The sequence below is a fragment of the Melanostigma gelatinosum genome (assembly GCF_949748355.1).
Source record: "Melanostigma gelatinosum genome assembly, chromosome: 12".
Lineage (NCBI taxonomy): Eukaryota > Metazoa > Chordata > Actinopteri > Perciformes > Zoarcidae > Melanostigma > Melanostigma gelatinosum.
In genome coordinates this window covers 26,756,753-26,783,889 of record NC_136645.1, presented here as the reverse complement: position 1 = coordinate 26,783,889, position 27,137 = coordinate 26,756,753, and the positions used below count along the sequence as shown (strand labels likewise).

Sequence of the window (27,137 nt, the reverse complement as noted above, 5' to 3'; positions counted from 1 at the left end):
AGTAACTCAGTATCTGAGGCCAACGTACACACCATGTGATCAGATACAGGATTTGTGTTGCTTTTAGATTGGGAATAATTGACATCCTTTTACCCCAGAACAAAAGAGAAGATCCGAGAACACAGGACAATATACTGCATTCATTTATTGCTTTGTGATATGTTTGCCAAATTAAATGTAATATACTGAGGAATCAAACAATGCTTCGCCATCACACTGTATTGTTATTGCTCTATGTTTTAACTGCATAAAATGAATTTCTTTGCACAGGAAATTACACAGAGTTTAAATCTGTAACTACAAGCAGCTCACAGCAGGACCAGACTGGGACATTTATGAGAGTGCTTAGCAGGAAAAGGTTGCTGACATCTGAAAAAAAAAAATGTTGTGGGGGGAGGGGGGGAGAGATGCCCTTTGCTGAGTAAGACATGTATTGTGAAGGATTCTCACATTAAATGGAAATGCTAAAGAAATGTCTGAACAGATGAACAGTATGGAGGATGGCAGCAGGACCCCACCTGTGATATGCTCAGCTCTGAAATGACAACAGATGTTCCGTGATCACACCCAGCTGAGACCTTTATGTAACTGTCAAACAGGGAATCTTTGTCTGACTGTCAACAACTGCTCATGTCATCTGCTTCACGCCGCCCTGCTTTACTTTACACCCTCCCTCTAGCTTTGAATGTTGGTTTTGACAGTGATAGAAGTATTATTGATACAACTATTGATATTGATACCACACAGTAAATGTCCTGCATTCAAATGTTTAGTTCAAGTAAAGAGTGACAGAGAGGCAGTATAAGCACGATGAATTCAGATTTACTGAACGTGTGTTGAAGGTGGAGCTTTCAATTCCAATATGACGCTGGGTAGTTTAATAAATGACAATGCATCATATTTACATTGTTGAGTCAAATGTGAATCTGCAACGGAACCAGTAACATTTCTCTGTCAGGTAAAAGTAGAACTACAATGTTTTCCTCTGAAGTAGCAGTGAGTTATTTTGGGGTGCAATGAGTAACAATAGTAAGATCTTTCAGTATTTTTCACAACTAAACATCATAATAAATCTATAGCTGTTTGGGGCCCCAGACCCAGGTTGACTACCTTGCTGAACGTTAAATTCCAGTAACTGTGAAGTTGTTTGTATAAGCAGTAAGCAGCAGCACAGGCCAAACATTCAGCCCGCACTCGTCAAACTGCACTAGTCTGATAAGAGTGTCAACTTGTAGAGAGAGAGTATCCTCTTTGTTCCCTGGCAGGAAGTGAGTTGACCAGCTGTCCATCAACATGCAACTGTGAATGTTCCACGAAATCAGCCAAAACTCTTTGAGCAAGTCAACGTCTTTCTGTACATCTTCTACATCATAGTATATCATTTGTAAATGGCATGATTATCACTCCTTTATAATGCCTACAGTCTTGAATAAGACTGTAGGCATTATAAATACTTCAGGCATTATAAATACTTCAGACATTTTAAGACTCACTGAACATACTCAATGTAGTTATTGCTTACTTGCGTTATGCAGATGAAACGCACAGTTTAGCAGTTTGCAACATGACTAGTTCACACTTTTCCACCCACCATATTGTAGATATTCTTTCAATACCTGCAGTTTGGTACATTTAGCATGTAGAGTATATACTTTGATTGAAATTATAAATACATAAATAATATTTTTATAAAAATAGACAACGTGGAAGTATTGCACTTCAATCAAAATGTCCAAAGAATTCAAAAGAAAAGAATCCTGCACATTATGGTGATATACTGCTGCAGTCCTAAAAACAAGAAGTGAGTCAACATGTTTGCACGTCCGGTTCCTTCTTTGCCTCTGAGTCAGTGGGTTTGCTGAATGTGTTTTTGGTCAGAAGCCTGAAATAAGGTCTGTGGTTAACACAAGCTGAAGAGTCTAAATGAGACGAGTAAACGTCCTCACTAGTCCTCCTTTAGCTTCGTGGTGGTGACATGAAGTCATGTGACCGTGATGGAGTTCCTTCATAGCCTGACGTTAGCTTTTTACTTCTGCTGATTGTATTCAAGCTTCAAAAATCATAACAGTGGTGTTCATTTGTGAGAATTTTCATGCTTAACAAAACATTTAAATATCATAAACGTTTGTTTTCCACAGATAATCCTGCAACAATCCAGAATCTAATGGAAGAATCTCATCGGCTGTTTGTGGAGGGAACCAGCGTGTTGGGTTGGCCTACATCATTCCTGCAGCACTCAATGGATGGACTTATTTATCAATGATGTTTTTCATTAGACTTAATGAGGTCAAATTTATATATTTCAGAAGAAGGTCGAAGGCCCAACATTTGAGTTTATAAATGTAAACAAGTATGTCGTGTGGGTTGTGGACAGGAGGGCCACGCAGGATGTCAGAGTTTGTGTCAATTCATTTTAAAAGAATCGAAATACTCCTGACTAGTTTCTTTCTGATCTTCTGCTACACTATGAACCATCCAACCCTCTCACTTGGTCCGGGTCAGGTGTGCTTTCTGTCCTCCAGTCAGAACTAAACATGGACAAGCATCATTCTGTTTTTATGCTCCACATATCTGGAACAAACTCCCAGAAAACGGCAACTCTCACTTCTTTTAAATCCATGCTGAACACTTTTCTGTGTGCCGCTGCCTTTTATCAAATCATTTCTTACACTGTAACTTTTATTCTTGTATTTTACTTATTCTATTTTAAGCTTGTTTAATATGTTCTATTCTCTTAGATTTGTAATGAGTTGTAAATGTCCTTTCATAATGTCTTTTTGATGCACTTTCTTCGAGGGTTTTGATGTTTTATGTAAACCTTTTTACAAGCATTAGCTACAGGAATAATGCTAACAATCCCACTAATATGTTTGCCGTTTCTATGTGGCTCGAGCTACGATCGGTGACATTCATGGGACATATACATCCCAATGAGAGGAGTTGGAGACAACTTGTACCTGAGATGGTGGTCTGACACAGGGGAGAGAGGCAGAAATGACTGGCTGCATGTAGCTCTTCACTCTCCTCCTCCTCTTCATCATCAAGGTTGATCTCAGTGATGATCTCTGGGCTGAGGTGGGGCAGCAGCATCATGCTCTTCCTCTTCAGAGAGCGTTTCTGACGGTTCAACTACAGTCAGGAGGCACAAAGAGAAACATTAAAGGACATTCATATGTGATTGTCAAGAATATCATGCATATCACAGATCAATGGCACTCTGTGGCAAACTATTTAAGGGGACATATCGTGTTCATTTTCAGGTTCATACTTGTAATTTGAGTTTTTACTAAAACAGTTGAACTCTGTCTGGAATGCTTCATCTCTTTTAGCCCCCGTCCCCCAAAACAGCCCCGTCTGCTCTGATTTGTTTGTGAGCAAAATTTGGTGCACCTTTGCAAAGGTAGTTCTCAAGCCGTGGGCGGTATACTGTAATGAGCCTGCATGTGACAGATGAAGAGGAGGAAATCACACTAGAGCAGCGCTGGGAACAGGCTATTGCTTGACTCCGGGTATTGCTGCCGACAGCAGACAATGTCCACATTACCTGCAAAATAAAATGTTAAATCTTTTGTGCTATAAAGTACCAGCATATTTTCATCCAAGTCTCAAAGCACAATATGTCACATGGCTTGTCAGAGCCAATTTTGGGGCAATAATCCCATTCATTTTAAAGGTTAATCATACAAACATCATTAAATACAAATATTTAATTGCCACATGAAGCACTTTAGAAAGCATTGACTCATCGACATAGTACTAAATGTAAGCTTCAGACATGCTGAACTAACTTCTATATCCTGGCCACTCACACCATAAACAGCTTACAATCAGAACCAATCAAAAAGAAGGAAGGTGTGATTTGTGATACGCTGAGAAACGTCTTTCTTCTGATTTTCTTACTTCAGGGGACTTTTTCTATCTCAATAACACGAGAGCTTCAGGTGGGACTATGTTCACATACATTTATGTCTAAATGAGTACTGTAACTTATCATTCAGCACTGACACTCAGTATGGTCCAGTAATGCCATCCTTTTTATTCCAATTCACGGACTGAGATTAATACCATATCCATAATTGGCCAGATCTGTATTAAGAGTATGCCTTTTTGAATACAGAAAATAAATAATATATGGTCGTAGTGTGTGCTTTATAACATAAATTGTATATAGTGTGAGAAATGGTCTTGGGGGCTTGAGACCCTTGATTGACACTCGAGACTCCCTGAAAGCCTCGATAGCAACATTTTGGGGGATCTCTGGAAACTGTCAAAAAACAATATTGTCAGTATTGCAGTATTGAAACTGTACTCATGCTGTACAGATTGTAACGGCAAATGAGGCAAATTTGGAATTTTGGGCTATACAAATAAATTGAATTGAATTGAATGGATATGAAGATAGAAAACGTGGCATTTTCCTCTCACATATGACCATTGAACACCTGGTTGTTCCTGGTTCCAATGTTGCGTTTCCCCGAAGAACCTGAGAAGCAGTGGATGTTTTTCTGCTTCGACATCGGGCCTCTGTGACCCAGTCTTTTTTAAGATTAGATAGAATATTTTTCAACCTCTGGCCTGTTTGCTGCGGCTGAATTATTGCGATGGACCTGCTGCGCATTAGGTGAAAGGCTGTACAGCGACACACATGTTCCTACATGTGACTTGGTGGTGTGTGTGCCAGGCATGTTTAGTAGTTGATTGCATTGTGTTGCATCTATTAAATCTTGCAGACTTATATTATGAATCGAGTCTTAAGACTTCAGCATGCAACACTGGAGAACCAGGTAGATTGCTAATGGGTCATTCGCACACTGTATATATTTAATGTATAGTATTTCATTCATTATACTTTCTTTAAAAATACGATGGTGAAAGTACGTGGAGGCGATAGGAACAAATCGGATGGTTGGACACATTAACATAGCTTTCTCATGTCATACCTCCTTCTAAACTCAGGTGGACATGATCATGCAGAGAAGGATGAACAAACAAGCTGTAGCACTCAACTTTTCAAAGATTTGAATGGAAAATTATTTCACAGATAATTTGCTCAACAACACAGCCATGACGATAGTGTGTGAATACGCTCACAAGATTACATTGTGCAGCCACATGACCAACACACAATTGATGGCATACTCAGCACGTATTTCCTAAAAGATGACATGAATCCAACAAAAAGTGACATCTTACAGCGCCTTCATTTCTCAAACCTGCATAGAGAGACGAAGTGTTTGTATTAAGCCAGTAGAAAACAGGCACAGAAATGAGGAAGCAAATGAGATGTTGATTTCCTCTTTTCTTTGGCCCTGCAATCAGTCATAATGGCAGGACGCATGCGAAGCAATGATAAGGTGTGAAAAAGCAGACATTGGAAGGGACGCAAAAGCAGTGAATATCTCTCCTTTTAGATGTAACCACAGTTTTTTTGATGGGACATGTATTTGCATCTTGCATTTCTATGCATCAAGTTTTTCTGTGCGATTATCACTTCCAACACGTATTCTCAGGTGCTATCTACCTATGAAATGATTTGCAAATTGATCAGTTCTTCATGACAGATACATACTAAACTGCAACAACGGCGGCTCCCTTTTTGAAAGTTCAATCATCAGGACGGCCATAAGGAGGCCATTGCTAAGTAAATCCGGAATGAAACCGAGGGGAAGGAGATGGATGCAAATGTTTCTGTCATCTGAAGGAAGAAACATGCCTGGAGAGAAGACAAAGAGAAGGCCAGCCATAAAAGAAACATTTATTAATGGCATCCTGGTGGGAGCAGATTGTAGCAATTCCATTTTTGACGATGCCCTTTACACCAAACTGCACTCAACAATACATCATTTATTATACACTGGAGGTCACCGTTACAAAGACACAGCATCTTCATCTTACCGTTGATGACATCAACAGAAAAAAACATTCAGCATCAGAACTCTGATCGACTGGTTGTAAGCTGTTAACTCCCTCCATTTGCCTTTTCAATTTAAAGAATTGCTCTGAACTCTCATTGTGGGCTGGGGAATACTTTGTATGCAATATTACCATCATTAGGTACAAAGAAATGAATACAGAGTTCAATTTGTCCATCCTTCTCTGGGAACAATTCCTTATGTATTTTTGGTTGGATTTAAATGAGTAATAAAATAATGTTAACACCCTCAGAGAGCAGGAATTGTGACTCTACAATACAACTGAAATGCTATGGAAAGGTCAACATTGTTCAAAAAGGTAATGTCACTTATGTGCAACCTTATTCTGTTCACAGCACTTGGATTTATGGTGACTGAATGTTGCTTTTAACTAAAGTAAGTGAATAGTTGATGTATGTATATATTCTCGGATATGGCTAATCAAGGACCACTTCCACAACAAACTGTCTCTCGGGGTCAGGGACTTGGAGGATAGGGGCAGAAGTAAACCGGGCCTTGAGGTTCTGAAAGGCCTCCTCAGCCGAGGGGGACCACTGGATGAACCTCCGGTAGAAGTTAGAGAACCCCAGGAATCGTTGCAGCTCTTTACGTGAGTAAGGGACTGGCGTAACAGCTGACACCTTGAAAGGCTCCATCTGCACGATCCCCTGTCTCACGATGTACCCCAGGAAGGAGACAGATGAGTGGAATTCACACTTCTCTGCCTTAACGAACAGAGAATTCTTAAGGAGGCGTTGAAGGACTGCTTGGACATGGTGAATGTGCTCCTCTCGGGACCTGGATGTCTCTCAGCACATCATTCTCCAGGGCCTGGAAGACGGCTGGGGCATTGGTGAGGCTGAAGGGCATAACCAGGTACTCGTAATCGCCAGTGGGAGTGTTGAAAGCAGTCTTCCACTAGTCACCCTCTCGGATCCGGACCAAGTGATAGACGTTACGCAGGTCTAGCTTGGTGAAGATGGTAGCTAGCTCAAAGGCAGAAGAGAGGAGTGGGAAGCGGTTCTTAATGGTAATGTCGTTGAGGCCCCTGTAGTCAATGCAAGGCCTCAGTGACCCCCACGAAGAAGAATACCACACCAGCAGGTGAAGAAGAGGGACCGCTGATCCCGCTAGAAAGGAATTTATGTACGCCTCCATGACCTCTCTTTCAGGTGCAGATAAGGAATACAGGCGACCACTGGGTGGAGTGGTGCTTGGTTGCAGGTCAAGGGCACAATCATAGGGGCGATGTGGAGGCAGAGATGAGGCCCTGGCCTTACTGAATACCTCCCGATAGTCATGGTCAATGTTCCCTCTAAGCTGCGCGCTTGAGCAATCGCGCACTGCTCGCACATTCTCAGCGCACAAGAAAATATATGCAGCGCATAAAATAAAATTCAACATAAACGTATTAATTAATATCTAATATTAGTCCTAATCTTATCTAATCAATTAAACCAATGATAATAATAATAATAATTTTTGTTTTCTGTACTATTTTGCGACGTAACTCAGTGAGTGACAGGTGTCCAGCCAATGATACGATTCGGTTCACTTACGCTACGCAGCCAATCATAGCATTGACACTATTGCCCTGCCCATTCGCGCCGTGCAGGTTAGCTAGCTAACAACAGTGCGGCGGAGTTACGAGACGCAAATGCTAACCCCTTATCATGGCGAAACGAACGGGCAGCGACACATCCACTCACCAAGCCATTGGAAAAAAGAAATGTGGTTATTTTAAGATGGAATGGCTGTCGGAGTATGTTCAAATAGAAGAACAAGCGGTGAAACTGGGTGAGATTTTCTTGAAGTGGCACATTTGGACCAGCTGATGCGCATAAAGTCAAAGCAAGAAGCAGACGAAGCCATCAACCTGGACAAAGTGTACAACCATTGGAGAAGTGAGAAGGACAGACGTGAAAAATAAGGTAAAATTTAAGTCAGATTTGTGCATATTCTAGTGACATTTATTAAGATTTTTTACTTATGGATATTAATCATTAAATTATGTTACTACTAGATAATTTATGGGTAGTAGAAATGATAATAAAAAACTGAGTAATTACATATTTTACAGACAGAGTTACAGGAATTTACACTGTATCACACAAGCTACAGCACACGTCATTGTGCAAAATGTGAATGTTTTAATGTGAACAAAATGTTATGTCTGAAAGGTGTATATGTATCATTTCTTCCACAACAGGACCCTCACACAGGCCACAACAGGACCTCACACAGGCCAAAGCAAGACTCTTCCCATGGCCAAGCAGGACTCTCACATAAAACATACTACACATCTCATGAACAACAAGATTTTTGTCTTTTTCCTTTAAAGTTTGTCAAATCACTTATATTAAAAGTAAACTAGTGAAAATTGCTGCTGTAATTTGATTCTTTTAATAAGCCATGTAACTTGCTATGATCCAAGGTTTTGAACAGGTGTGATACTGGTGTGTGGCCACAGCGTGCACATCTGATGTTGCTCACAGTGGTCCTCAGTGTGCTCAGGGAGCTTGTGTGTATGCCCAGACACATGAAAAATTAGAGGGAACATTGGTCATGGTATTCAGTAGGCACCCCTGAAAGGTCTGAAGCAGAGCTGGACAATTCTGACTGCTGCGGTGCAGGAGCTTGTTTCAGAAAAATCAGGTGACAGGATGAGCTCCACCCCAGAATGGTTCCTGTTGCCTAGTCTATGTGGGGGTTATGGTGGCGGAGCCAGGGGTACCCCAGGATTAATGGATGCTGGGGTGACCGCAGGATAAGAAACTGGATGGTCTCATGGTGGTTACCAAACAGGAGCATACGGACTGGTCTGGTGAGTCACTGTCCCTAGTAGGTGACCATCCAGGGCATGGCAGGGGTACCCGGTCGATACCCAGCTGAAGGGCTAGGTCCTCATCAATCATGCTGTCGTCAGGGCCAGAGTCAATGAAAGTAGCGAGGGTGTGGGATCCATTTGCGAGCAGAGGCTGAACGTGGCACAGGAGTCTTTGGTTGGGGGAGAGTCTTGTGGTTCGGCTCACCAGTACCTCCCCTCTTACTGGCGGGCCATGCCCTTTTGCTGGGCACCGGGATATAAAGTGACCCGCCTGGCCACAGCACAGGCAGAGATTTCCCCAGCGGCGGCGCTCACGCTCCTCTGGAGTGAGACTGGTGTGCCCCACCTGCATGGGTTCAACGCCCCCAGGTTGAGGCCCTGGGGTGACGCTGGTAGCTGCCGGAGGACCTTGAGGCCGAGTGGAAGAGCAGCGATCTATCACCCCCTTGCGTCGCTCCTGTCACCTTGCCTGGATGAGTCTGTCCACTCGGGAAGTCAGTTCAACTAAGCCATCCAGGTCGGAAGGCAAATCAAAAGAAACCAGTTCATCTTTAATATACTCAGCTAGTCAAAAGCTGAGTATACATACACTTAACTGCAGAGTTGCAGTCGCTAAGGCGTGCTTTCGTGTGAAACCCAATGGCATAATCTGCAACTGTCCGGTCTCCCTGACGCAGATCCATAAGTCCCCCGGTAGGATCAGGGCCCTTGGAGACCGTCCCGAACACCTTGTGTAGCTCCGCAGAAAAAGCCAGGAAGGAAGAGTAGGCTGTCGTGCGCCTCTCCCATTCAGCGGTGCCCCACAGTCATGCCCTGCCTGTCAGGTGGTTGATGGTGAAGGCTACCTTAGCCTCCTCCAAGGCAAACGTGTAGGGCTGCAGGGAAAACAAGATGGAGCAGTTTGTGACGAATGGGTTGAAGCCCTCAGGTTCTCCAGCATAGCGCTCTGGGGTTCCCACATGGGGCTTGTGTGCTGGAGTGGGCGTCAGAGGGACAGGAGGAGGAGGAGCTGAGACTGCATGCTGGGTCAAGGCTGCTGTTAAATGTTGGACCCGAGCGGCTAACGCAGCCAAAGCCTGCTCCTGGGCTGCTGCTGACTGACGTGTCTCAGCGGCGATGTTGGTCATCAGCGCCTCATGCTGCTGGAGAGCCCCTCGATCCTCTCGAAACGGCTCCATGGTGCAGGGGTGTGTGCTGGGTCCATCACTGGCCACATTGTAATGTAACCGGTTGTATATGGACCCAAATGCAACACACAAGATTCCAGGGATGGTTGGCTTTTATTACAAACTTGCACGTACAGCAGGCAGAGTTAATCAGAGTCAGGAACAGAAGGCTGGTGGTGTTTACCGGGAGTCAGGCGAGACGGTAGACCAGGGGCAGGCAGGGTTGGTAACAGGAGATCAGTCTGTGACAGAGTGCTGGAGAGTCTGGCATCCAAAAGCAAAGAACCATCTGGCAATGTGTGTCTGGGAGGCGGGAGTCTATATAGTGGCTTGGTTAGTGATCAGAGACAGGTGAGTGAACAGGTGAAGAGAGTTGGACTGATGAGGAGGGAGTGGCTGACAAGTAGAGTGAGGAGGGTGTGGAGCTGAACTGTGACAGTATCACAAAACAAACCAGCCATGACATTCCTGGTTACACTTCTCACTGGCCATATTACATACAGAGATAAATTCATCTTCAATGAGTGCATCATTTAAGTTATATTGCAGCTTCAGATGTTCATATTGATATTGTAGCATTGTACAACAGCATCAATGGCCAATTTGGAATTATGCTCAAAATTCAAATTACAGAGTCAAAAAGGACAAATGTCAACATAATTATGATTCATATAGGATTATCTAACACAAATTGCTTCAAAGTAATGATTACAATCCATTAGTGAAGAACTCACTTTGGATCACAGCAGACTGTTTACACATGGTGGTTCTTGAGGCCCATTGTATTTAAATCAATATAATATCTGTTGAAGGTGGAGCTTTCAATTCTAAAATAATCCTGAATGGTTCAATGAATAACAATGTATCATATTTGAATTGAATTGTTGAATTGTCATATTTGAGTCAAATCTGAATCTGCAACGTAACCAGTAACATTTCTGTCAGGTAAATGTAGTACTACAGTGGTTTCCTCTTAAGTAGAAGTACACAGTAGTCTTCAGTTCAGTTGTATATTTCTTACGTGCTTTGGGGGGCTTTTATAAGTTATTTTAAGGTCCAATAAGTTTCAATATTTTTCATATCAGAATACATCTATATCTTTGGGGCCCCTGGCCCAGGTTGCTACCTTCCCTAACAGTAAAGTGTCCCCTGGTGTTCTCTGAACCGGAGTGTATTCTCTGGTGTTTGTGACCGCGAGGAGCCGTGACTCATCTATGACATGTCAGGTGTGTTGCTGAGGACCAGAGGATCAGCAGTGATCAGCCTGTTCTGAACAGACGTGTGATCAACGAGCACTGCACTAGTCTTTTCAATGCAGAAAATAAACTACAGGATTACAACAGAGATTCACATCGAGAATATCACCATGCTGAATAGTGGAATAATAATAGCAGTACTGACATTTGTAATGTGTGAGTTAAAATGTTATGCAGGTATTGGGAGTGTCCTGAGAGCCCAAATATACTGTTTTTAAAAGCCAGACATCTCAACAGGCCCTGTAAGACGAGGGCGACAAACAACCCAAGGTAGAGAGGAGGACTGAAGGCCGGGGAGCGCGAAGAAAATAGGCCTAAAAGTTGACCTTCACCATAATTCTCCATCAGCCTCCCTCCCACTGGCCCAGGGGGACTGTGAGGGATTTGTCCAGAAATTGAATGATAAATGATTACAGTGATAAGCTCGACACCAGTGGGCTGCAAAATCACTATGTGCCAGGCTCTCCCACTCTCAATCACAACTCCCAAAAAGTGTGCTCAAAAAGTGTGCTCTGAATCCAAAGAATCCAGGAACTGGAGGACCACAGAGTCCTTTTGATTGCAACGTACAAATTGAACATGTCAAAGTGACAGTTCCTGGAATACACTGACCAGAGTGTCTTAAAAAGCTGATTTGATTCTGTAGTGTCATTATTATTCAGCCCAACGTGTTCTAAATCAACAGTTCTGATTCCATTATTCCTCTCTTGTTTTAATTTAATGAGACAATTATCTTGGTTGTGAGCTTGTTTTATTGGACTTCATTTAAACTTGAATCTAGGCTTAGTTAGGTAATGTAAGTAGCACAGATAGGACACAGAACACATTGGTTATAATACTGAGCAGTTGACAGTAAAAGTGTACCTTGGAGGCCAGGGCTTCAGCACTTTCTCTACATGTCCTCTCCATCTCCAGGTTCTGCTGAATAGCATTGACCTCTTCAATGACCAGCTGAGAAACTAAGAAAAAAAAGAAGAGACAAAGTAAAGATACCTCTCCATAACCACATTGCCTGTAATTCATAACTTGCTGAGAAGCATAAAATGGTATGTTAATCTATAACAATGTTTTGATATTTAAATCTAGATTCATGAACTATGCCTCACAGGTTTCCATGGATCGTGGTTATATCTGGACCATGGTCCAGCCTCCTGTCAGGGCCCTGCTGACACCCACTGCTACTGTCTTTATTATTAGTAGTCGCATCGCTTGCTATTGCTGATACCCTTCCTGCTTTTGTCATCAGTGTTGTTCTACTATATCTATCTTTGCTGTTATCACTGGTAGTCATTTTTCAACATTATTTTACAACTCTCATTATGTGAATCATTTATGTCATATGCATTGAATGTGTAACTCTGTTGTGTTCTCTGTTATGTTATGTACACATGACATCTATACCAGCCCGCTGGAGGAAAGGGAGGCACGGGAGAACCAGAACCAGGATTGACTGAAGACTGTCAGACCTCTGCTGCAGTAAAATGAGAGGTTTTCTACACGGACTCTGGTGCCCGGAAACACTGCCACTTTTAAAAAGCAACACAAATTGAAAGTTCCTCGTAGTAACTTTAACAAAAGTATCTGTTCTGGCCTAACCAGTAAGAATCGCTCCCTTGTTAAGAACCATTGTTAGTTTCACATTTAGCCCCTCAAACAGACAAAGCAAAAAATGAACAGATTGAAATCAATCCATGTTCAGAGTGGCAAACATACAAGAAAGACAAGAACATGATGCATGGTCGTCTTACAATTTGAGCCCCAGAGCCAAAAAGCTCACAAGTGAGTAGCCTTTTCAGATGTGACAATGTTAATGAAGTACGCAAGGAAGATTAACAAATGTACTGAATGACTGCTTTCATGTCAAGACAAACTTTAAAAGTCACCTCATGGCCATCCAACCCGATGAATATGGCATCGACAACACAAAGAACATGATTCGGATTTTCCCAATGAATGGGCGCATGCCTGTAACTTCTCGCTTCATTGCGCAGTTAATTGACAGAAGAGTGCTGCAACACTTGACACTGGAACATATTTCTGCTCGCTATTGTGGCTGCCATGTGAGTAGGCTCAATGCTGAGTGCCCTATGTTCATCAATATCATTTGAATTCAAAAGGAATGGAACCAAATTTTGTTCGCAATGTATCTTTTGTAAAGATAATTTGCCCGACCTTTTTATTTCCATTAGCCATCAGCCATTAAGCCTAAGGTGCTTATTGACTGCATATAGACCGATTCAATGCAGGAAACAACTTTAGCGCTTACGACTATAAATAAAAGTTTAGAGTGCACACAGGCATTTTGTTAAGAATGTTGCACGTAACCCAGGGTGAACAGAAACATTTGCTTTTCAGCCTTATTTGTTTAGCTAAACTACTGTAGCATGTACAACAACACGGCACTACAAAGGTATATGACGAGGAGTACATTTTTATTTGAAAAAATCCTGGAGGGTGTTAAATCAAGTGAGTATAGGCACTGGATTTATAATCTAAGACTGTATTTTTATAAAAGTATATCGAGGACAAGCTGGAAACACAATATACCTCAGTTTAAAGGAGCTGTATTTAAAATGTAGAACATTAATATAGCATCAAACAATATTTTCAATGCAAAGATAAAGTGGAGTACCGTCTCCCTGAGCACTCTGTGTGTGTTGTTATCAAAGCCTCTCGTCTCTTTGTTCCCATAGCTGGCCGGCCGGGGGTCTGTTAGTGCATGTTAGTGCATGTGAGCGTTCCCCACAGCGAGGCACCAACGAGGCGTCCCCCTCAGCTAAACACGGTGAGCTCTGCTCATCAAGTTTAACAAGCCACAGATCTACAAGATCTCCAGGAAAACTCCAGAAGACATGTGACCATGTATCGTATTTTACATTTGTCTTCATAACTCAAAGACTTGAAATACACAAATCATATTTTGATCAAATAAATACATATATATATATATTGTATGAACAAATATAAGACACAAAGTATTTTATTGATGAGCTGCTGTATTTTAATAGGCGCTTGTCAAATGTAATTTTTTTACATTTAAATTGAGTAAACGTCAACATAAATAAACAAGGTGCCTACACTGGGCCTTGTTTGTTTACTTTTTTATTTTCTGTTTAGTAATGTAGTCATGCATTCAGTGCAATACATATTTCATATATAAAGAACTTGATTATTTGATTTGTGTGGATATGAAACAATAAGTCATTGTACACAATGACAACAACTCCGTAGCGATTGAGATTTAATTGATTAACAACAAAGCTTTCCCTGTTATTTTCCAAAACTGTGTGCCGTCCTAAATGTTATGTAAAGTTAGACTCTGTTACCCAACCTGACCGTGTCTGAAGGCTGAAGCTGAGCGCCATCATCACCCTTTTTATACGAATTCATGGGTTTATGATTAACAATTTAGTTATTCATATATTTTACATTTAGATAAACATTTTTATTAAATCTGCAACAATGCTTAATCTTATATATGAACTCAGATGTTTTCAAGTTTTGAGATTCGGTAAACCTCAAGCTTTATGTATAAAGGCACATTTCAGTCAGTAACCGTAGATGAATTTTATATGACTGCCAAGCAAAGGTTAGAACAAATGCAAACAAATCTTGTTAGTAAATTGTGACTGGTTTACAAATATCAATTATTTACACTGAGCTAGAATAAAATGATATATCCAAAATAGGAGGATAACTGGGATATGGCATTAGTGTGCATTCAAATTTCTGTTTAAGATCTCTGGGGACGTAGAAGATGTATATGTGAAAATAAGGATCTTGCCATGATTAATATAAAGTATTGGTTTTATTAGTATGAGTATTTTAGTCATATAAATTGAAATCGACCAAAATAGAAAAATAACTTAAAGATGTGGATTATACCTCAAGAAATCAGTCTATTGGAGAGAGTTCAATAGAAGGACTACATGTTATTTTGCATCAAAACTCAGTGTCCTTCAGTCTATTAATCACAATTGGATGTTTCTGTGTCTTATCTACTCCTCAGGAATGTATGCCCATAAACCTAGCAGGCTCAGCCATATACTTCCTAAATAGTTTGAGTGTTCAGATTGAAGCCCAGTTGTTGTGTGTCTTATCTGCTGTGTCTATCGAGGCACGTGGTAAATTGAAAGTTCCACCGCTTAGTGAGCTGGGGGTCTTGAGAACAGTTTCTGCAAGGAGTTTATCAGTTAAAATGTTAAGGTTAAAGCGTCTTTATCGTCATCGTTACTGTAGCGGCAATCTTCCCTCCGTCCGATAGTCCACATTAGCACACACATTAGCACAGTCCAGTACGTTTGGTGCTGGACTGGCAGCGTACAGTGGGTTTATCAGAGCTCTTTGAAAGTAAAGAACCAACACAACGAACCAAAAGAGAAAAACGTTGCATGGAGCCGGGACAGGCGGCAACCTACGGGTCTGATAAGGTAAGACGATGCGGAAGCACCTTAAACTTGCATTCCTTCTAATAGCCATCAGGGGGGCGACTCCTCTAACTCCTCTGGTTGTATACAAGTCTATGGGAAAATGACTCTACTTCTCACTTGATTTGTTACCTCAGTAAACATTGTAAACATGAGTTTATGGTCTCAATCTCTAGTTTCAAGCAAGTGGCAACCTACGGTGCTGAAGAATGTAGCCAACGCAGTTCCTCAAATGTCCACTTGAGGCCAACTGAGGTCTCTATAGCTAATATCCCCAACTGTACGGGAGAATAATTTTGATATCACTCACCTGTTTCAATTCTATTCAGGTGTAAAGTTATGCATATGGTTGATTTTAGTGTAAGTTGGGTGTTGCCTTAAGTCGCTTAGCTGCTAGCTGGGAGTGAGGCTGTGTCGACACTGCCAAGATGGAAACAGCCGCAGCCACCCTTTGTGCTTCACAACGGCACTGTGTGCTTTTAGTTCATGAAATTGAATTATACCACTTTTGTTGCCTGAAAATATATATCTTATTCAGCGTTCGGTTGCACTTAGCTCCACCATATTGTGTCACATCTGGTTGCGAAAAAACAAGATGGCAATGGCCAACATGCCAAACTCAAGGCTTCAAAAGACATCCTGGTGACTACGTCCACTTCTTATATACAGCGTATCAGCTGAGGTTAACTGCTGAGTTGGTGATAATTCTCTGTGCACTTATTGAGTGACAACTTTCACATTACAGCCATTCAGTCATTTGATGTATGGTTGATATGAAACATATTGATTAGTGCAGCTTAAACTAAACCTTGGTAGTTTAAGTAGAACAGTTAGTAGAAAAAAAAATCTGGTAAAATTAAAAATCACAAACCGTAATGTTGTTTAAGATGCAATCACACCTCAGTACAAGAAAAACGCCCCTGAAGAATGGCCTGCCACTTAGCTAATCAAACATTGTGGTTGAGCGAGTAAGAAATTAAGCATTAGTGCCATTGTTGTGGGCAATTCCTCCCCCCAGTGACACCTAATTAAGAACTTGATGAACGGCGGCGCCGGACGATATCCACGTTCCTGCAGCGCCCTCCACATCAGTCATTCAACAGCACTTAGCTGCCAGTTTCCATCCTCGGCCTCGTCTCCGTTCCTCTCTGCCTGTCTCCATAATGCTGTGGCCACACTCAGCAACCTTACGAAAGGACGCCTTGAACTAAATGACATGTTAATTATAATTACTGGTAGCCATGGTAAATAAACAGCGGTGGAAGTGTTGAAAGTGTATGAGCACGAGTCAACGGGGGGGCTCTGACACGTCAGAATTGGCAGTCTTAATTGTAAGTTTCGGCCTCCCCATCATCATCACTCCATCTTTTTCTACTCTCATTTTTCTGCCTGTCTTTTTTCATCCTCCTCTCAGGAAAGACAGTGATTACCCCTGTGCCGACGGGCTGCATAATGGTATCAGCGCCGCCAACGGAGCAGTGAATTAAATTGTATCTGCAGCCGCTGTGAAGCCTTGATGAGGGGGGAAGATGCCTTTGTGGTGTTATCATTATAACACAATGGTCATGTTGTCGTCAACCTTGCCATCGGCAATTGAAAAGGCATGATTGTGTGTTGGGGGCTTTTTCTCCCATCCCCATTCTACCCCCCCCCCCCCCCCCCCCCCCCCCCCCCAACCCTGCTGGCCCACCCCCAGCCGTTTCGTTGTGAATAGGAGCAATTTTCTAAGAGCTATGAAATCACGTAATAGGTCCTAATATGCAGCTGCTTGGCACAGTGAGGCAGCCTCTATTAATGCGGAAATCAAACACAATATGTGTTTTGGCTGGAGAATCGCTGAATACACAAGTACGGGCCAGATTTATTCAGATGAAAATCCACACAACTCCACCTTTACAAAGACAAACTATTTGCACTATCTTTTGACATGTGGAGCCTTATTTTAAATGTGGTCTTCACTAAAGTGGTCATAGCAAAGCATTCAACCTGTCAGGAAAATCAGTTTGTAAAATTGAATGATGGGCCAAAACATTTTAAACGTGCAGTGTTTGGAAACAGGTTTGTGATGAAAGCTGAAGCAGTGACATTGCTATTCCAATGCCATTATCTGGTTCACATATTTGTACAGCTGTGAAGGTTTATTGTCTGCAACTGCCCGAGGGGTCAACTAAAAGGGCCCCAAACAGCTATAGATTTATAAAGATGTTAAGATATGAAAAATGTTGAATTATCTCCCTATTCTAACTCATTGTACCCCGAACTAACTTACACAAGGCCCCCATAACACAAAGATGTATGCAACTAAACTGTATACTACTTCCTATGTACTTCTACTTCAGAGGAAGAAGATTGTATACATTTACCTGAGCTGTACCTGAGAAATGTTATATGTTGCAGATTCAGATTTGACTCAAAAGAACATATAACAATTAAAATATGACGTGTTAGTAAACTGTTTAGCGTCACATCAGATCCACGTTGAACAGACATTAAATCAATTCTAGGATGTTGGGCTTAATTCACAAACTGCTCGACACAAATCTGTGCTTAAACTGAAAATACAAACAATTTACGCACAAAATATTTTTTTTACCTGAATTTGTTCTTAGTCTGCATAAATATTTAGAATTGCCTCAGACCATGCATATGCACAAATGATAAAGGCCAGCCCAGCTGTCTTACTGTAGACAAGCACCTTTCTACTGAATATTCATCAAAAATGGCTTTAAAAGGCTTCAATTAAACAAAAATAAAACTGTTAACTTACAAATGCATTGGACAAAATGTATCAAATGAGTTTGAAATCGTTGCTGTTGGATCACACGAGCTGAAAACAACGCAGCCACCACAGAAATCTAATTCTACAAATCGCTATAATATTAACGATATAAGCAAAGCCTCATTTGTTTCTGCAATGGTGCAGAAACACTGAATGAACAGAGTGAATAGACAAAACAAAGGTGAGCAGCATTCAAATGTTGATTAGAATTGTAATGCCAAGGTTATGAAAGAAGCTTTAAACTAGTACAGCTGTAATACATTAATTAATGAATTACATAATTATGAAATCAATTACATCAGGATGAAAGTCCTTGGTGGATGTCTTCACTTTCACACTCATTTCATGGACATATCCCACTTATGGATGTTAGTCCAATAATTGTAGCGAATGTCTCTTCTGGAGAGTCTTACTCACAGGGGAAACACACCCAAGTTATGGCTGACTCACAGCGGTGAAATACACTCTGGTTCGATTCCTTTCTAGTCGGCTATCTGCCCATGCTGACTCCAGGGGAGTGAAGAGGAGTTCGGTTGTAAAGTGAACTGCAGACTTGAGCCCACGCGGACGACATGCTGGACTCAGTCTGCAGAGCCCTGGAGCACTTTGGGTTATTCATGTTGAGCAAATGAAGTGTCCAAATTACACCAATTTTGACAGAGCACTCCCTTCGGTCCCCAGCAATGGACCTGCCAAGTGTGGAGAACATCTGATGTTCTCAAGATGTTGATGGATTGACAGACAGACGGACATTCCTAGCTCCACAGTTAGATACATCAGTGAGTTAGAGCTTGTTTATAGAATGAAACACGTATTGACCTAAGAGAGAGAGAAACTCACCTTGCTGGAACTCATTGAGCTTCTTGATGGCCTCATCTCTCTCCTCCTCCAGCTTCTTGCACTTATGTAAAACAGACAGACAGAGAACAGTCAACGCAGGACCACTGCTGTTTTAATCAACCGTCAGCCATCTCAGTACAAATGAGTGAAAATCAAACCAGACATTTGATGCCAGTTTGAGTTTATAAACAATTAGAGTCACTGCTCAAAAGGTATTGAGCTTTAATACCGAGCCCAAACTAGGGTTACCTATAGTGGTGTAACGGATCACGGATCGATTCGTGATCGGTTCGGGTCACCCCTCGCGGTTCGGGTCACCCCTCGCGGTTCGGGTCACCCCTCGCGGTTCGGGTCAACCCTCGCGGTTCGGGTCAACCCTCGCGGTTCGGGTCACCCCTCGCGGTTCGGGTCAACCCTCGCGGTTCGGATCAACCCTCACGGTTCGGCACACTTGTGAACCGCAGATTAATTGAATATTTTTTTCAAACAGTTTAATCATCATAGTGTGCAATAAAGTCTTACTGCTGCTGTTCCCTTTCAAGAAACAAATCCCTGAATATCAATGCAGAGTGAACAGATATAAAGCAGTGGTGTGTTCACGTGAACGGAGCAGGTTAGAAGCATTTAACTGTGAAAGTCATGGTGAGCGTAGGAGCTTGAGAAGCCCCCGGTGTCATTTAAGTCGCAGGTTTGGGAGCATTTTGTCTTCCCTGTAACTTATAATGACGGGATGAGGGCGGTGGACAAAACCGGCACGGTATGTAGGCGTTATTTAAAGAGAGACATATGACGACGGCAATACATCGGGCATGGTCACACATATGAAGCTCCACCATCCCGTCTGTCAGCGACGGGAGCCAAAGCACAACAACAACAAGGTATCATTTAAGAAACCGTTTGTGGTGGAGGAAATTTAGGTTCAGAATGGTGTTTTAAGATTATAATTAGAAGTGTTTAATGATTCATAATTAGTAGGATTATAATTAGAAGTGTTTAATGATTCATAATTAGTAGGATTATAATTAGAAGTGTTTTAGGATTCATCCTTAGACGAGTCATAATTAGAGGTGTGTTTTAGAATTCATAGTTAGAAGTCTTTCTTACTAGAATTTGTAGCACCTAGGTGGATAGTAAAATGTTAGCAAGTACTTGGGACGTACCATCTATGCTTGTAAAACTTGTGAAGTTTTTGCCAAAAGTTGCAAATCCTTATCTTTATATAGTATGTTGACCATAGAAGTGTTAAGCCATAAAAGACAGTCATTGAATGTATTAAACTGTGAAGAATAGCCAAGGGTCAGACAGGGATTTACACGTCACACCCGTGGGAGGGTTTTTCAGCTGGCTGATGAGAGAAGGAGGAGCCAGCCGGATTTAGCCAATAGAAACTAAGACGGACATTATGGGATGTTTTTCAACTATGTAAGGAGAAGCAGAGAAAGAACTTTCTCTCTCTGCTCTCGTTTCATCTTGTGGGTGGTGACGCTTTCAGGGTGAGGCGCGGGTGAATGCTTTTTCACGCGGATCATATTTCTATATATTCTGTAAATAATGTACTTCACTTTGCAATTGTTTTAGCTTCTGTAGTATTAAATACTCTTGTTTATAATTGAAACCACCTGACTTTTTGGTTAGGCTGGAACACATGCGGTCTCTCCCACAGTTGCAAGAGGCTCTTGAACCTAACAGTGGCAGAATCAGACCGGGTTAAAGATATGACAGCATCTATTGGGGTCTTTATTGATGGAGACATGAGGCCATTCTCCGGTGTGGAAAACAAAGGATTTCAAAATCTGGTTAAAGTGCTCTGCTTTCTCTTTTTTTTCACTCTTTGATGCTGTAGAGTAGACATTGGCTGTTTCTTTCTTTCAATATTGATCAAAGGAAGAGGGCATCATCATGTTGCACTTAAACTTAACAGAAATTAGTATTTTTAATGTTTTATTTGTGTTTGTTGTTGATTTAATTTAGTTTCAAATTGGACATCTTCAATATTTTTGTTTTTATGTAAGACTACAGCCAAACATTCTTTACTTTAAGTGTTCTTGAAGTTCTTTAATTAATAAATGGAAAGCAAAGTTATGTTTGACTCCTCCCCTTTTCTTTGCTGATCCGAAAAATTATCCGAACCGTGACTCAAGAACCGAAGCGTGAGGTTTGTGATCCGATGCACCACTAGTTACCTAATATGGGTTTCTGAGGGCTGATACTAATTAGGGCTGAACAATTTGGAGAAAATATATTTATTTTCTTATTCTCATTTTTATTGAAAAACATTATGGTGTGATGTTTCGGGGATCTGTGCAAATCCAATCCAAATGTATTTATAAAGAATTCAATAGTTAGCCAAAGTCCTGTGCAATCAAACTAAACTACAGCAACAACCATAAAAACAACACAGTTAACACAAAAGACAATAATATCGAGAAGCATCTCTCTAAAAACCAGAGAATAAAAATGTGCTTAAAAGGCATTGGGGACTAACATGCAGAGACAACTCATTCTACAGTCTGGGGGCAACCACTGAAAAGGTCCGATCTCTTCTGTGCTTCAAACCCGATCTAGGGACAACAAGCAGCAAGTGGTCAGTAGACCTGAGGGACTTTGATGGGATATATGGTTGTAAAAGGTCAGAGAGATACCGAACAAAGATGTTTTCTTGAAGGCTTTTACCAGGGGGATAGACCAATACAAATCAAAAGAAATAAAAGAAATGCAAAACATTTGGCTGCCAATATTATACGTCGAGGGCTTCATCGTGAAAGGTAAGGAAGGAGGGAGTGGTCTGTGCTGCCTTTGTCAAGGTTGAAAGGACTCAGGCAGCAACCTCCGGGTCTGATAAGTGAAGCTGATGTGCAAGTGCCTTAAACGTGAGTAGTTGAGTTTAGTCTCTATATTGTATACGGCATCTCTATCACGGCTTCACTCCTTCTCAGTCCAAATAGTCACCTCACGTTCACTGTTTGCAAAGAAACAAGATGGTGACGGACAAAATCCAAGTGGCCCAAATGATGAACTCGAGGCTTCAAAATGGCAGTCCACAAACCAATGGGTGACATCACGTCGGATGCGTCCTCTTCTTATATACAGTATGTTTGGACTACAAAGCCTTGTGTTGGAGACGCAAATCAAGCCGTTCCCCACAGCGTGATTGCTTGATGCCTTTACTCGTGGTGAAAAAGCTCACAAAAATCGACCTGGTTCTCAAAAAAGCATGTCTCTTTTTAAAGTGTTATATTCTCGTTCTGTGTGAAAGTATTGATGACAAAAACACCGGTTCAAAAAAACGTATTGACGCGCAAATGAATCACACGAAACAAAGATTGTTCATGGAGTGTGCTCTGGCTGGGACTCTGTTTGGCTTCGGCACAGAGGCAGCTTGGTTCGAGAGGCAAACAGCAGACACCCTCCATTGTAACAATGTGGCACTACTTAATAATAATAATAATAACTTTAATTTATATAGTGCCTTTCAGGGGACCCAAGGCCGCTTTACAAGAGTAACAAAAACAGTTTAGACAAACAGTCAGAAAAACAGAACAAGTAAACTAGGGGCCGAAAGCCTTGGCGAACAGATGGGACTTGAGGGCCCTTTTGAAGGCGTCCAGAGTGGAGATGTTGCGGATCACCGCAGGGAGAGAGTTCCAGAGGGTGGGGGCTGCCACACTGAAAGCTCTGTCCCCGAAGGTTCGCAGTTTGGACAGTTACTTCCACCTTTCATGCTAGAGGTGCATGTCTGGGAGAGGTAAACATGGTTCAACGGGTTGTTTTTGAACAAACGATAAGTGCCGTCATTTGTCTTGTGGACGGAGTCTTTTAAATAAGTCTCATGTGTGCCGAAAAAGCTCCTACTACTGTTACACTACAAGTGCTTTCAGGTAATCCGTCTACTACTACTGCTAGGCCAACTACTACTTGTACTGTAACTGTGTACAGATCCCATAGTACTGCTGCTTCTAACTCAACTATATGGATCAAGACTGTATATTGTCTTTCTGATGATAACACTTACCTCCATGGCTGCTGTCTCATGCTTCCTCTGCAGGCCCTCATACTCCCGTAGGGCTGTGGGGGGTAAAGGATACCAGTAAGCCATATTCAGTAAATCACAATAAAGCAAATGTCAGTGAGGAACAGAGAACTCTCTTCACCCTGTTTAATAATAACAAGTGGAAGCTTCTCAAGCATGTGACACCTCTTCATTCAGTGACTGTCCTGAGTCACCTGACTATTACAGCAGGGCAGTGACGCTCTGCTTCTTTTAATATTTCCCTTTGGTTTAACTACAATAGTAAAGGGAACTGCCTTCTATCATGGATGCGTAGATAATCTGGATGGTAGCCAGATTATTAAAGAAAACAGGGCTTTTATTTAACACATGTACATGTGTTAAATACTTTATCAATGAGAACAAATAGGTGGAGTTAAAAGGCTGCTGATGTTTTCCTCTCATGAGTAAAACAAACAGAAGGTACACTGAACTTTCATATTGGAGTCAATGTTATGAGATATACTTTCCAATGCAATGCAGACATAAAGGACAATGGAATAAATTGCACAAAATGACTTGAGCTCAATAAAATCTCCTGCAACCCACTTGTGGGTCACGACCCAGCCTTTGGGAATGACTGTGAACCTTCCAACACAACCAACCAACCACTGAACCCAACACAACCAACACACACTGAACCCAACACAACCAACACATACTGAATCCAACACAACCAACCAACCACTGAACCCAACACAACAAACACACACTGAACCCAACACAACCAACACACACTGAACCCAACACAACCAACCAACCACTGAACCCAACACAACCAACCAACCACTGAACCCAACACAACAAACACACACTGAACCCAACACAACCAACACACACTGAACCCAACACAACCAACCAACCACTGAACCCAACACAACAAACACACTGAACCCAACACAACAAACACACACTGAACCCAACACAACCAACCAACCACTGAAAACAACACAACAAACACACACTGAACCCAACACAACCAACCAACCACTGAACCCAACACAACCAACCAACCACTGAACCCAACACAACAAACACACACTGAACCCAACACAACCAACACACACTGAACCCAACACAACCAACCAACCACTGAACCCAACACAACAAACACACTGAACCCAACACAACAAACACACACTGAACCCAACACAACCAACCAACCACTGAAAACAACACAACAAACACACACTGAACCCAACACAACCAACCAACCACTGAACCCAACACAACAAACACACACTGAACCCAACACAACCAACCAACCACTGAACCCAACACAACAAACACACACTGAACCCAACACAACCAACACACACTGAACCCAACACAACAAACACACACTGAACCCAACACAACCAACCAACCACTGAACCCAACACAACAAACACACACTGAACCCAACACAACCAACCAACCACTGAACCCAACACAACCAACCAACCACTGAACCCAACACAACAAACACACACTGAACCCAACACAACCAACCAACCACTGAACCCAACACAACAAACACACACTGAACCCAACACAACCAACCAACCACTGAAAACAACACAACAAACACACACTGAAAACAACACAACAAACACACACTGAACCCAACACAACCAACCAACCACTGAACCCAACACAACAAACACACACTGAACCCAACACAACTAACCAACCACTGAACCCAACACAACAAATACACACTGAACCCAACACAACCAACCAACCACTGAACCCAACACAACAAACACACACTGAACCCAACACAACCAACACACACTGGACCCAACACAACCAACCAACCACTGAACCCAACACAACAAACACACTGAACCCAACACAACCAACCAACCACTGAACCCAACACAACCAACACACACTGAACCCAACACAACCAACCAACCACTGAAAACAACACAACCAACACACACTGAACCCAACACAACCAACACACACTGAACCCAACACAACCAACCAACCACTGAACCCAACACAACAAACACACACTGAACCCAACACAACCAACCAACCACTGAACCCAACACAACAAACACACTGAACCCAACACAACCAACCAACCACTGAACCCAACACAACCAACACACACTGAACCCAACACAACAAACACACACTGAACCCAACACAACCAACCAACCACTGAACCCAACACAACAAACACACACTGAACCCAACACAACAAACACACACTGAACCCAACACAACCAACACACACTGAACCCAACACAACAAACACACACTGAACCCAACACAACCAACCAACCACTGAACCCAACACAACAAACACACACTGAACCCAACACAACCAACCAACCACTGAAAACAACACAACAAACACACACTGAACCCAACTTAAGCACACACACTGAACCCAACACAACAAACACACACTGAACCCAACACAACCAACCAACCACTGAACCCAACACAACAAACACACACTGAACCCAACACAACCAACCAACCACTGAAAACAACACAACAAACACACACTGAAAACAACACAACAAACACACACTGAACCCAACTTAAGCACACACACTGAACCCAACACAACAAACACACACTGAACCCAACACAACAAACACACACTGAACCCAACATAAACAATGAATCCACTGTACAATGCAGTAACAACAGACTTATGTACAGACGTATGTTGTTCTTCAATCAGTAACCACAATTTAGCTCCTCGAGACATTCAGGGATTTTGGAACAGGAAGCTGACTAAGGATGACATTTTCTTGCAGCGAGGTAAGCTCTGAATCGAGGGCTTTGTAGAGGAACAGTCTGACATTTTGCATTGTACAGTATTGTGAGACAAAAAAGATTGTACAGTACATCCAATACAGGGTAGAAATAACTGAGTAACCTCTCTCGCTGTCTTTTCTTTACCGCAATCAAGAAGTGTTTGGTGCTGATGGCTTATGACAAACCTGCCACCGCACTACGAGGCAACACGTTCAACACCACATCGTCACCAACCGGGCCATGACAAAAGAGTGAGATGCACACAACCAAGCAAGTTAACAAATGATGTTAACTTAAAGGCAACATAAGAGGCAAGCTTAAACTAACAGCGGCGTGTGGAGTCAGTACGTTCAGCAGTGTAGGTGAGTGCATGAGTGGAAAGTGTGTGTACAATGTTTTATAGTGTAGAAACAAACCATGATGTCAACCAAAAACCAAATGGGTGTTTCAGGAAGGAGAGAGACCGACTGAGCTCAAAAGAGGGTTTTTAACAGAGTGCACTGGCACACATGTGTTGCCAGTGTTGCTGATGAGCTCAGCTGTCTCCAGTCTTCCAATTATTTTATGTGACTGCTAGTTTTGTAGTGTTTACTACTACTACTACAAATAATAATAATAATAATATTTTCTCCATTTATTTGAGTATTTTGGGGGTTTGGCATGCAACAGAAGTCAGTAATGAGTTCCTGGGTTTTGCTCACCCAGTGACAGCTTGGGCCACCTCAGAGTGGTACCGGGTTTCATCGTTATCGGAGATGAGGCCCGAATGGTTGTGTCATCTGCGTATTTAATTGTTTTCACAGAACTGTCGTTGGATTTAAAGCATATAAAAATAACAATAAGAATAAGCAGAGGGAGAGAGCACAGCACTGAGGAGCTCCTGTGCTGAGGTTCGATAATTAACCTTCACCCTCTGGTCTGATCCACAGGTTGCCACATGGCGGAGTCCATGTTCATATCCAAGTATGTGGTAAAGAGTTTGACTAGGTTGATGGAATTAAAGGCAGAGCTGAAGACTATGAACAGGATGCGGGTGTAGGTGTTTCAGGGTGGGTGGGGTGCTATGTTGACTGCATCCTTAACAATCCACTAAGCTTGGTCGGCAAACTGATATGG

General features: G+C 42.0%; 1 protein-coding gene across 1 annotated transcript in view; it reads right to left on the bottom strand.

Annotated features, from left to right (window-relative positions):
• Positions 1 to 27,137, bottom strand: part of shtn1 (shootin 1) — a gene marked incomplete at its 5' end in the record, with an annotated part of 43,902 nt that overhangs the window by 13,121 nt on the left and 3,644 nt on the right. The window contains 4 exons of the mRNA XM_079280771.1: positions 2,958 to 3,129; positions 12,026 to 12,120; positions 19,208 to 19,268; positions 23,220 to 23,272. Coding sequence (XP_079136897.1) covers positions 2,958 to 3,129; positions 12,026 to 12,120; positions 19,208 to 19,268; positions 23,220 to 23,272 — 381 coding nt within the window. The remainder of the gene's footprint in view (positions 1 to 2,957; positions 3,130 to 12,025; positions 12,121 to 19,207; positions 19,269 to 23,219; positions 23,273 to 27,137) is intronic.